The 12560-nt window shown below is 33.7% G+C and overlaps 1 protein-coding gene across 1 annotated transcript in view; it reads left to right on the top strand.

Moving 5' to 3' along the window:
• Chd1 (chromodomain-helicase-DNA-binding protein 1) overlaps nucleotides 1-12560 on the top strand; it is a 95784-nt gene that overhangs the window by 61217 nt on the left and 22007 nt on the right. The window contains exons 26-33 of the mRNA XM_089247456.1: nucleotides 74-115; nucleotides 2251-2396; nucleotides 4627-4774; nucleotides 7818-7968; nucleotides 8095-8199; nucleotides 9392-9508; nucleotides 10454-10657; nucleotides 11735-11860. Coding sequence (XP_089103582.1) covers nucleotides 74-115; nucleotides 2251-2396; nucleotides 4627-4774; nucleotides 7818-7968; nucleotides 8095-8199; nucleotides 9392-9508; nucleotides 10454-10657; nucleotides 11735-11860 — 1039 coding nt within the window. The remainder of the gene's footprint in view (nucleotides 1-73; nucleotides 116-2250; nucleotides 2397-4626; nucleotides 4775-7817; nucleotides 7969-8094; nucleotides 8200-9391; nucleotides 9509-10453; nucleotides 10658-11734; nucleotides 11861-12560) is intronic.

Below are 12560 nucleotides of genomic sequence, written 5' to 3'. Positions count from 1 at the left end.
CTGAATCAGATAAACATCACTTTTTAATATTTGATTTGTTATGTTCTTAAAAAATTACTATTTGATTTTTCAGGTTCTTGAAGAGCTACAAGCGCTTTCCAGCTCCTTTAAAAAGGTAAACACATTTGTTTGAAATCGGAGTTTAATTGATTTTTTTTCAATGTTGTAAGACCAGGGGTCTGGCCAGACTTTTTTGTATGGCCATGTTTTTGTGAATAGGGTCATTAATGATGAAAATTGTTTTTTCGGGTTTGAAGACCATCGTCTGTTTGAGTTAGTTCTCAACGTTTTGCCAACAAACTGGATCAAAGTCAAGTTTTCCGGAGTCTCAGGTTGTATTTACGTACATGAATGGCTTGGCATACACTATTGTTTTGCGATTGGTCAATTGATTCTATGGCTGGCAGCATATTGAAAACAGTTCTTATGCTGGTAGAACCTGATCGGCTGAGAGATGTGGAGTTATTTGATTGGCTGTTGTCGTCATTCTGTTGCTGGATCTTGAAGGAGAAGGTTATCCCAAAATAGTTATCAACTATTTAGGCTCATTAATGTTTTGAAAATAAGTAATTTTGTGAGAAGCAGAGTAATCTTTAATTAATCTATCACAGAAAAAAATGAAATGCACAACTTATAGTTTTTCATTCATCTTAATTTTGTGAAGGGCCATTTTTTACTTATCCAGAATTTTGTAAAGGGTCTTTTTTCCAGATCTGGAATTTTGTGAAAGGTCTAGAAAACTAACCCAAATTTTGGCTGGACAAACCCTGAAGAGATTTTAATTCCTAATTGACATAATTATGAGCATAGTTCACACTGTACAATTAGAGGCATATATAGTGGGTGACATAGGATGTCCATGTCCCCCTCCACAGATGATTAAAATAATTTAGGTAAAAAAATTTAAATATCGAAAGAAAACAGCTAGAAAATGCTTTTTGAAGATTAGTAACTTCAAATTTTTCCTGCAAGAGATTCCTGATGCCCTTTGACAACTCTTTATACCAGTGTTTCTCAACCTTACTATACCAAGGAGCAGTAAAATGTCTGAAACAATTCAACAGACCTCTAATTTACAGATGAGTGATGTGAGTGAATTTTCTGGACATTCTCTTATTTCATGTATTTTTGGCCATTCCAATCTTTTTTATACTCTTTTTTTCAACAAATTTAAATTTATAATTTTGAGAAAATTTTCAAATGAAGATAGGCCTACAGTAGTTTTCATAACTTATAAATTTTAGTAGATACATAATTGTAGCTATATAGTTTATGGATTCTCATCTCGTATGTTTGTCGTGTTCAAAATTTTTTCCCGTGAACTAATTTTTTTTTATTAACTGCCATTTCCAGTAAATACAGTGGCTCCTGCTTATAACATTTCCACTTAGAACATTTTCCCTGCTTTTATGACATATTTTTATGGGGTCCCAACTCTTACTAATACGGAACAGTAATTCCTATTTGAAGCGTTCCCCGCTTACAACATTTTATTAGCGGGATCTACACACACTGTATTCCTTCATCCCCCTCCACTTAATTCAAGTACGAAGTCTTAAAAGAGCTGAACTTTAGCTTCACAACACTGATAATCGATCTATTTATTTGCCATGTCTAATAATATGTTGACTGTCACCTCCTGACATTCGAGTGTTTATGAAGCTAGCATCTTACTGTGCAGGTCTGGGTTCGAATCTCAGTTCGGGCTAAGATTTCTATTAACACTAAAAATTCCCTATGTGAATCATGCTGATCCCTTGGGAATACGTGAGGGTCATATAAATATGTGAAGACAATATGGATATGCTTACGGCATGATGTCAATTTTGTGTCAGGCCAAATAGTCTAGAAATTTAAGGTCCTATGCTTATCGGTGATAAAGTTATTGATGTATAATTTTAACACCTTCCATAATTCTAGTGTTAAATAATGGATTTTTTTAAAGAAAATTAATTCAATAAGTGTCTGGGCTGTTCAACTTACATTTATTCGAAGCAGGTTTAGAAAAATTTTAGGGGGGGGGGGAAATTGAGAAAGAAACTCCAATATTTCTCCAGCTTTGTTTTATAATGAATGACTCTAAAAATTAAATGAAATTGAGATATGGATCTCGTAGAATATCTGATTTGAATTCTGTTACAAAATTGTTTGTGTTAAAAATTCACAAAAATCTAAAAACTAATGCAAAGGTCAAAGAGCTAAAAATTTGTTAGAGGTAAAAAAAAAAATTACAAGGTTTAATTCTTGCAGGCTGGAAGCTATCGCGATGGATGCAGAATTGCAAGAGAAGCCTCTTGCTGATCTGAAACGTTTGGGAGAGCTCTTGAAAACAAATTGCGAGAATGCAATGCAAGAGCATAAATCAAAAGAACAACAAAAAGATGATGAATCAAGTGGTGAGTCATTCATTTTTTGTGTTTGTTTCCCACCCCCATTATTTTAGTTTTCTTTTTACATATTTCATATAGAAATAGACATCCATTCAAACGTGTGGGAGAAAACTTTTTTTTTTTCCCTGAAATCAAAAAGTAACTGATTGATATATTAAGCTGATCATCCATGAGAGATTACTATCAAATTACTATCATTGACATCTAGATATAACATGAAAGGGAATTATGTTTGGAGGAAGGTTGTCATCTTTTCAAATACAAATACAAATACAACGCCACAACAGGCAAAATGCCCAACGAGGTGGCTGATAAAAAGATGCCCATAAAAATATGGATGTCATATGTTTCAAAAATACAGCAACCCAATTAAAAATGCAATTAACACAAATTACAAACAATTTCAAGACAGATAAGCCTATACAAATCTTTACTGATCTACACATTTTGGCCCAGACAATGCATAGCTGCCTTTAGAACATAATAGTAAGAGCAAACAAAGAAATGGGGGAGAGGTTGTTACTATTTACTATCTTTATGAGAATTCGCCTTTGTATTAGTTGAGCTGATATGGTTGTTGAGAGCAAATTCTGAAGCCATCTTTGGAACATGTGGAGACTTGGGTTTACTGCCGTTTTGACCAAGGTAATATTGATGGTGTGTTCTTCAAATGTTTGGAGGTTTTGATGTGTGTGTGAAACTTACCTCCAAACTTACCTCAGAGAAATTCAAGTGAAATTTATGGATTTTTTAACATGCATGCTTTTTCAAAACCAGATTTGAGTGTCCAAAAAAATTATATTTAAATTAAAACAAGGTGAAGTTTCTTTCATTTCCTTTAAGTATTCTTGAGCAGAGGGTTGGGTTTTTACCAGGATAACAGTACATAGTAAAAACTAGGTATTTACCAGTAAATATACAATTGGTGAAAACAGTATAAATTATTTAAACAATAATTATATAAAAAATTCAAATAAATTTAAGCCTTGATTGAAAGAGAAAAATAAGAACTACGTAGAAACAGAACTGTTGTAATGTGACCAATGTTTGGGTCTTCATCAGCAGCACACTTTCAATTAAGTTGATGTTAAAAACCTATTTTTATTTCTTTGCTCCCTCTTTATATATATAAATTCTAATCATTTATGTTTTGTTCAATTTATATATATACACTCAAAGGGACCAGAAAAGCATTGTTATAAAGGAGTTAACATTATAAATGGAGTATATTAACACTATGAATTAAAACCAAAGCGTAATATCAGTATATAGGAAATCATTATATAAGAATATTAATTTTAGTATAGAGTAAGGCTGGGCACAAATCACAAGAAAATCTAGGTACCAAAAATAAATTTTCAGGCACCAAAAAATTTTACCCAGAGAAAAGGATCCAAAGTAATGCTTCTTTTGACTTTTTAGGGCATAGTGACCCTCTTTTATGTGGGCAAATATGCTGCTATAAACTCCAAGCATTTTGTGTTGCTATCAGCCTGCGATTTATTAACTATACAAAGTAAATTTTAGGCACTGATACCAATTTTTAGTCGCCATGGCGACCTGGGATCTGTCCATCCCTGGTATAGAGATAGAGAGGCCTTCTATTTCTAAACTTAAAAACTATTATTGGTTAATATGCAGGGCCGTAGCTAGCCATTCCTGTGCCCTGTGCAAGAATTTGAATTTAGTTCCCTTCTGGTTCATTATTTAGGCCCATTCTGGACCCTCTTCGAGTGGACCTTGTACGGTAGCATCTGTTGCACCTGCCTAGTTACGGCCCCATTAATACAGGTGCCACTTCATTTTTTACTAACCAATTTTAATTATCATAAATTTTGTTATCAATATCCCAGTTCTTCCTCACTTTTTATTACCACTCATAAGATTACTTTTTAAATGACTTTCAGAGGCATTATTTACGACGGAAGGGGTGGCTAAGCGGTCTGTAGTCCAGGGCGGTGGATTTAAGTAATTTGTGGTCAAAAACATTAAATTGAAACAGGACAAAGGAGGCAAAATTTAAATAGCCACCAAGTGGCAAAGCCATAAATCTCTGCCTCTACTATTTATAAACAGATACTTTAGAATACCATCAATAGTAAATACCGTGCCAACCCTACTTGAGCATGTACCTTCTGCTTGTAAAAATGTGCATAATTTAAGGCTGGTGTATTATGTATTCTTCAGTTCATTGCTTTTTGTGATAAATCAAATATGATGGGTTCTTTTTTTTCAGTTCCACCTGTCAAGAAAAGAGGTAGAGAGAGGGGGCCAACTTTCAAACTAGGAAATGTGAATATAAATGCAAAAACAGTTCAGAGTTGTGAAATAGAATTGGAACCATTAGATATCATCTTGCCATCGAGTCCTGAAGACAGGAAAAAGTATGTACAAAAAATACTCTTCTATGCAGATTCACTCCACATTACAGTCGGGCCCCCATATTCGTGAAGGTTACGTTATGGGAGTGACCGCAAATAAGTAAATCCATGAATAACCGAAACGATAGGTTTTTTGTATATCTCCTTTATTAAACATCACGAGAAAGAGCAGGGTGAGGCAGAGGTAGAAGGGAATGTAAAAGGGTGTGCAGTGATTGTTGGCGATCATGTGTTTTTTCTGAAAGAACATTGTGATTTCTGTTTGCCGTTTTTTTCTGTTGGAGTATGTTGACAAGGCTTCCTCTACCAATTTCTCTACATGTGAAGAACGTAAAATAGAGGGATCTATGTCATGAAAATAATCTATTACTGATTTAAGCTTGTGAAGCCCTTCCACTGTGTTACTTGTGGTGAACTTGTCTTTCTACTTCTTTATTTTGATCTTCATCTGGTACTGCTTCAGTTTCAGAATCAGTCAGCTACATTAATTCTACCTCAGTAAGTCTAGTATCAAAAGAACTTTGAATGGTATGTCTTCACTCTCCTGACTTTTGGAATGAAACACCGTTTAAACCAATCCAGGAAAAGTGTTTTCATAGTCCAAGCCTTTTTATTGTTCGTCCAAAATACTGGGAGCTTTGACTTATCCTTCCCTTCAATGCTCATGGATTCGCAGATTTGAAAATGATGGTGGGCATTATCATGTACCCATATGCATTTGTACAAAACAACATAGTAAGTGTACTTGCCTTAAAACCAGGAGCTCGCTTTTCTTCTCTTGCTTAACTTCTTTTTGGCATTTTCGTCCAAAATAGTGCATTTTCATTAGCGTTAAACACCTGCTGAGGTGCATTACCCTTCTCTTCAATAATTTTCTACCATCTTTGGAAATTTTCTAGCTGCCTCTTGATCGCCAGTGATTTTTACATTACTTGATCCGAATCGTTTCTTAAACCTATAAAACAACCTTTACTTGCATAAAATTCTGATGAAATAGACGTTTCACTGCCCTTTTTCCTTATGGAAAAATACAATTTTTCATCTTTTCTGTCATATTACAATCAGCTGGAATACCTTTTTGTATCAGTCTTGTATCCACAAAAAAAGCATTTTCTGTACGAGAAACACGTGGATCCCGTAGGCGCTTGCAAAGTTTTGACTGACACGGGTGCAGCTACAGCCTTGGCTAAATGAATTTCATTTTCCTTTTTCTTGATATATCTCACCGTAGATTCGTTGATTCCACAATGGCAGACCACAGCAGGTATTGACTTACTTTCGCCAAGCATAGTTTTCGTCAATATGTCCAATTTTTCTTGTCAAAAGTTTTCACTTTTATTTGTCTCTTCAAATCATTATCAGTAGCACTAGAAGAATGAACCATCCTTAACAAGCACAACTCAAATTTTGTAAACAAAACACGTGAATGATGATTGCTGAGTGCTGTCAAAAAAAAAAAGTTTTCAATGAAGGGAAAAAAACCATGAATATATACGGGGATGGGGACTGACTGTATTTCTATTTCAGTAGCTGCTTTGAGGTCATCTTTTGCATTGCAAAAGTTTTTTTTCTAGGAAGAGGCACATTGGTGTGTAATTTCAAGGTGGTAACAGTAGCCAACCTCCAATTTAAAAAATCTCCATGGAGAGCTGGCGAACCCACAGACTAAAATTCATACACCTGTCTCATTCACTTCAGATTTAGCAGCACTTTAACCATTTCCCATAAAAGGGTGAGTTCATGGAAAGACAGGAACCTTCTAAAGTAGATGAAGAAATGCATTCAAGCTTTGCCTCTCACTTCTCTTCATTTTAACCCTGTAAATGTGAAATGTGATTCTCTCCCCTCACCTGCCACCCATTTACCGCAGTATTATTTTCTTTTCTTCCTTGCTACATTTGGATAAATAAAATATGTATAGTTTATCTTGTAAGGATGGCAGGGAAAGTGGAAAACATGCAATCGCTCATTTCACCTTCCCCTCCCCCTATTTCCTGTGTGTTAAAAATAACACCAATTTTTGAGATCAATTGCCATTTGATTTTTGAGAGATTAGTTGTTCGATCAATTGATTTTTGTCACTGGCACTTCAATTGTATATCATCTAAATTTGTTTCCAGAAGCCTGTTGAAGGTAACAGACTTGAATACAAAACACTCAGCAAAAAATTGCTAAACTATTTTACTGAGATATTGTTAACATCAATCCAAAAAAATGAAGATGCAAATTAGAAAAGTGTACTAAAACCTGTGTCATAATTATCAAATCTTATGTCTTATAAATAATTGAAGGGTTGGAAAATACGGTTTCAGTCCAAAAAAAATCGAAATTAATATTTTTGCAATTTTTTTTTATAGCTCAGAACCATCTCTTTGGGCCACATAAAACACCAAAAGCAAAAAAGCTTTCAGTCCACTGCAATAAAGGAAGAAAGATACCGCATGGGGGAAAACAATGATTTTAGTCACACTATACAGAGGGATAATGATGTGAGTCCACCACATGTGCAGTAGAAACAGAATTTGTGACATGTGCAGAAAGCAATACCAGATTTCTATAGAAAAATTGTTTTTTTTCGTCTCCTGAAAAATTTGGTTTTATGAACTGAAACCATTTTTCCCTGAACCTGTAATTGGTTTTGTGTAAATTATACAAGTACTAAAATTCTTTCAATTGTTGATTTCATCATATAAGGCAGTGATTCTGAAAATGTGCATTCCAGCTCCTTGGGGTGCCACTAACCATTGTTGGGGGCACTGCGAATAAACAAAACATGTCAACTAGGGCAAGGGAGCCGCAGAAGACAAAAGTTTGAAAACCACCAGTGTAAGGCATGCAGCCAACACACATGAAAGAATGTCAGCTGTATAAGCACATATTGTTTTTCAGAATAAGCGAGAATAACAATTTGATAATTATTTTATAGAAAAATATCTTCCTCCCTTCTCCTCATCTTTCTTGAGCTAATAATTCAAATATCTCCCATGCATATTTTGATAGACATGTTACTTATAGTGTTTTGCTTCCTTATTTAAATTGCCAACAGGTGGTCTCTATCAGAAAAAGTCAAGGACCCTTATTTTGATGTTCCATGGAACGTTGAAGATGACTCCAATCTTTTGAAAGGGGTGTATGAGCATGGAATGGGAAACTGGGAGTCTATAAAAATGGATCCCAGCTTCAAGCTAGGAGACAAGGTGAGCTTCTTTGAGAAAAAATCAAAACTATTTCTTACCTTCCATCACTACACAGTTTGTTAGATTTTTTATTCTCTAAATTTTCTTTTTACTTAAGATTTCATACATTTTCTTCCCATATTTTAGATTCTACCAGATGGACAGCAGAAGCCTCAGGCTAAAAATCTTCAGCACCGATGTGATTACCTATTAAAAATATTGAAGAAAATAGTTTCACATAAGACTGCAGAGGTTCGTATCAGCATGGTTACCTCTATTTATGGATTTGTACAGTAACATTCTTTCCAATTTTTATTTTAAATATGCAGAAGTATTCCAACTGTGCATGTGTACAGCTATTTACTGTTTTCATATGTTAGTACAGTGATACCCTAGTTAAATGGATATCTTGGTTTAAGATATTGTTTGGCTAACTGATTTTTTCGTGATTTTTCTGTCTCGTCTAACCAAAGTTTTGGTTAACATAGATGTTCATGCTCACATTGTGAGCTGCATTTTTGTTTCATTCATCATCAGAATTATTGTTACTTGAGCCATGTCCATCTCAGATTCTTTTTCATGATGTACCTCCACTTCTCATTCTGCAAGTTTTTCAACCATTTCATGCAAAATGAAATATTTTGCTTATAAGCAAGCATTGAAGGGAAAAATAACAAACAAAATCAAAAGGAAGCCTATGTTTTCAGAACACACATTCTTTCAAACTCTTAGCATCAAACTGTATTGTCTAGACATTCTAGGACAGGCATCTTGAACCCGCTGCTCCAAAAAGTGCCCAGAATGTTCTATGGTCATGTCTGATTTCCTGCTCATGACCACTTGATCAACATTCTAATTAAACACCTTAGGGGAATTGCATTCAAGGATTAAAATCATTGTCATTCCATATATTAAACTTGCCATAAGAATGCTCTTTTTTTGATGATGGGTACAGCCAGTACTCGTGGCTGAAAAAAGGTAGCAGACCTCTGTTCTAGGAGCTTATCTTTTCCATCTGCATTTATCAGATAGAAATTAGCTGACCAAATTGTAGATGGATAGAAACAACCTGGAACTCTCAAATGGTGTTTTTGAGTAAAATTTAATGTGATTTTCAGTATTTCATCATTCAAAATTCTCATTAATTTAGTTTCGTAGCTTGTTAATTTTAGCCTTCTGTCAGTTTTAGTTTATTTTATAGCATTTCTTGGTGTTTTAGAAAACTTGTTTTCAAATTTTAGGCTGTACCTGGAACAAATTAAATTTTTCACAGACACCTATGGTAAATTGTGTTTTGGCTAACGAAGATTTTGGTTAATGAATTTGATTCTGTAATGAATAACCTTTATTAGCTGAGGTATCACTATCTTTAAAAGAGATGATGATGTACTATGAGGAAAAACTTCTAATAATTACTGATAAATGTTTGATTTTATTCAATCAGGATACTGCTGTTCCTATCAAGAAGAAGTCAAGGCGTGGCCGTAAACCTAAAGCAGAAAAGGCAGCAATAAGCAAAGCATTCATTGAAAATGATGACAGTGATGCTTCTGATAACTCCGTAAATATTTTTTTTCATCATACTAGATACTTTAAGACCACATCTCTTGCTTATCTTTTGTAGGTCTTTCATTCTTAATTTGCATAACTCTAAATTGCATTTGTTTGCATACAACAGAAAAATAATGCAATTTATACAGATTCAGTTGTCTATATGCTATTTATATTATATATTTATTAGACGCTGGGGTACCATTAAAACTAATCACACAATACTTCAAATAAACAAATACCAGGTTGGAATTCATGTAACAACTAGTCTGGTTTAATCAGCACCCATAACTCCTTGATTAATGACTTTCAAAATATACATTTGAAATTAAATTATCGTGAAGTGGCAAGAGGGGGAAAGAGAAGGAATGCGATATTTACTCACTGCCTAGAGGAGGATTCGTACTTGTCGCGCTGAAGTCTCTCTGTGAAGTCTTATTCTTCCTTGAACAAGTTCTTGCTCAAACTATCGCCAATTCACTGGCCTATCGCCGAACGATCTGCTCCTGTTCGCCAACTGGCATAGAATCGCGTTTACAAACTTTATATCAATATTGTTTTAAAATTACAAAATTTAAATATTATTCATTTTTTAAGCTTTGCAGATCCTAAAAGAAAAATATATTGTTGAATGTGCATGTTCAAATTGACTTTGGGTTTAACTTGAGTAAGTAAAGGCGTTTTCTTTATTTCATGAGTGCATCAGTAATTTCCTGAGACAAGATCACAATTGCTATGTTTCACTCATGAACTAAATACCTCTTTCACATATTTATAAGGTTCCTGAGAGATTAAGTTCTTGAATAGTTTTTCTAAACTAGGTTTTCTTAGTTTAGAAAAAAAGTAGATTGTTTCACAAAAAACATCGGGATTTTCATTTTTTATAGGTGCTCTTTATTTCGTATCATGAATTATTTTGTCTGCTTTGAGTGTGCATGATTTGTGATTTCTTTAGGAACATCCGCCAAAAGAAAGTAAAGCTCAAGCTAAAAAGCAGATTTCAGAAACATCTGGAAGCAATGAAAGCAAATTGGATACAAAGGAATCAAGTATTCAAATTCGAAAATCATCATCACCAGAGCTCCCAGAAGATACTGGCAAAAAATCGAAAGATAAGGAGAAGAAGTCAAAATCAAAATCGTCAAAAGAAAACAAAAAGGTTTGCCTTTTATTTTGCTAATTATACAAATATGACAGACTGAAACATTGGGGGCCTGCTGTCTTTTTTCATTTGAGGGTTATATCACATGTTATAAATTTATTTTTTCTCCAGTAACAATAAGCAATGCCACGGTAATATTAAATTGCAGGTATGTCACTTAAAATCCAGTTTTCTTTAGTTGCAATCACAATTTGAACCAAAGTTTTTAGCTCAAAAAGTTATACAGTTGATGCTTGTTATTATGAACCTGTGCTGGCATGAAAAAATAGTTAAAAAAGTCAAAAGTTTTTGTAAATGGGAAAGTCGTTAAAAGTTAAAATAGAGTGGTGCAGTAAAAGTCTGTTATAACGAGTACATTCTCAATATAATGAGTGATTTGCGGGTGATTGTCAAAGAGCTAATAAAAATGTTATAAAAAACATTTGCTTATAGAAGTATTATAACAAGTTTTTTTTTTTTCGTAATTGTGAGCTGTCATTATAACAGACTTCTACTGTATATTCTTTGTCAGCAGAACATTAGTTTGTAAAAACATGCAATTCATAAATTGTTTCCCGATGATGGCTTTACAGTTAGAAATCCCGATATGGAGCAAGCCATCATACAGTTAGTTTGTTAGTTCATAAATTAGAGGTTAAGTAAATCGTGTTGACTGTAATATGTATGGTTTAATTATTATTTTTTTTGAATAATTAATGTGTAGTTTTCTAACACCACTTTACATAAACAAACTCTTTGTGCCATCTATAATATTTGCGTGGTGGCCAATTTCTTTCTGTTTGAGGGCCAACATAATGGTCAGGTGTCCATTCTATAAGCAGCATTAGTTAAATGACTCAGAAAACTCAGATTTGTATATGTCGTAAGTAATATGGTGAAACACTGGCATTTAGTCATTAAACTTTACCTTGGGGTTTTTTTATTGACGGTCTCAATTATATTTGAATATAATTGAGGGTTTTTGTTAATCTAATTTTGAAATGAAGAAAATTTCTCCTTCACGTACACTTAGTTTTTTATTGAAATATGAAAATGCATGTTTATTATAAGTGAATTTTCTTTCCTTTTTTTTAGGGCTCTGATGTTTCAAAATCTAAATCAAAAACAGCTCCACAACCAGTTATGCATTATACAGCTAATGCAGAACCTCAGATAATTGAAACGACTGAGAGAGAACTCAATGAAGATGTCTTTCTCCAGGTAAGTTTATGTTTCTATTCATTTAATTTGAAATGCAGTGAAATAGTATAACAATACTCAAGGGACTGGAGAAATGTACTGCTATAAAGAAGTTATCATTACAGATGAAATATATTAACACTATGAAAGCACATCATGACCCAAGAGTAATATTGTTGTGTAGGAAACTATTGTTATAGAGGATTTTCATTGCATTGTCAAAGAGTTGGAGAGATGCACAACATCAATGTTATCTTGACGTGTTGAACTATGAGTTTTTTGTAGTGTATAATGATGACACTAAAAAATAATACACCCTTATTGATTATATCACTTTTATAGAGTTAAAAGTAAAATAAAATGCATCAAAATTCAGAGAAACCCAGGTTATTGGTGAAACCTGTCTTTTTTGAGTGATAGTGGGTCCCTCTCTCGAAAAAAAAAATCAAAGCATGCCCCTGCCCCCGTCATTCACTGTTATCCCTGTGAATCAAATCAATAATTTGTTTCTAAAAACCTGTTCAATCCAAAATTGCATTGAAAAAGTGTTAATTTTTCCAGCTTATAACTAGGTTCTTTTACTTTCATTGTCTGCTAACAGGGAAAGCTTGCAAAGAACCCATTAACACTGAAAATTTAGCATATGTTATTAATCTAAAACAAATATAATTAATTATCACAAAAAATGAGTAACTTTGCCTGGTTTTAATTTATACAAAAA

This window comes from Pholcus phalangioides, unplaced genomic scaffold (genome assembly GCF_987345545.1).
Source record: "Pholcus phalangioides strain wild (caught in Gottingen) unplaced genomic scaffold, Ppha-v1.0 ptg000003l_1, whole genome shotgun sequence".
In the NCBI taxonomy this organism is placed as follows: Eukaryota; Metazoa; Arthropoda; class Arachnida; order Araneae; family Pholcidae; genus Pholcus; species Pholcus phalangioides.
This window is presented reverse-complemented; position numbering and strand designations above follow the sequence as displayed.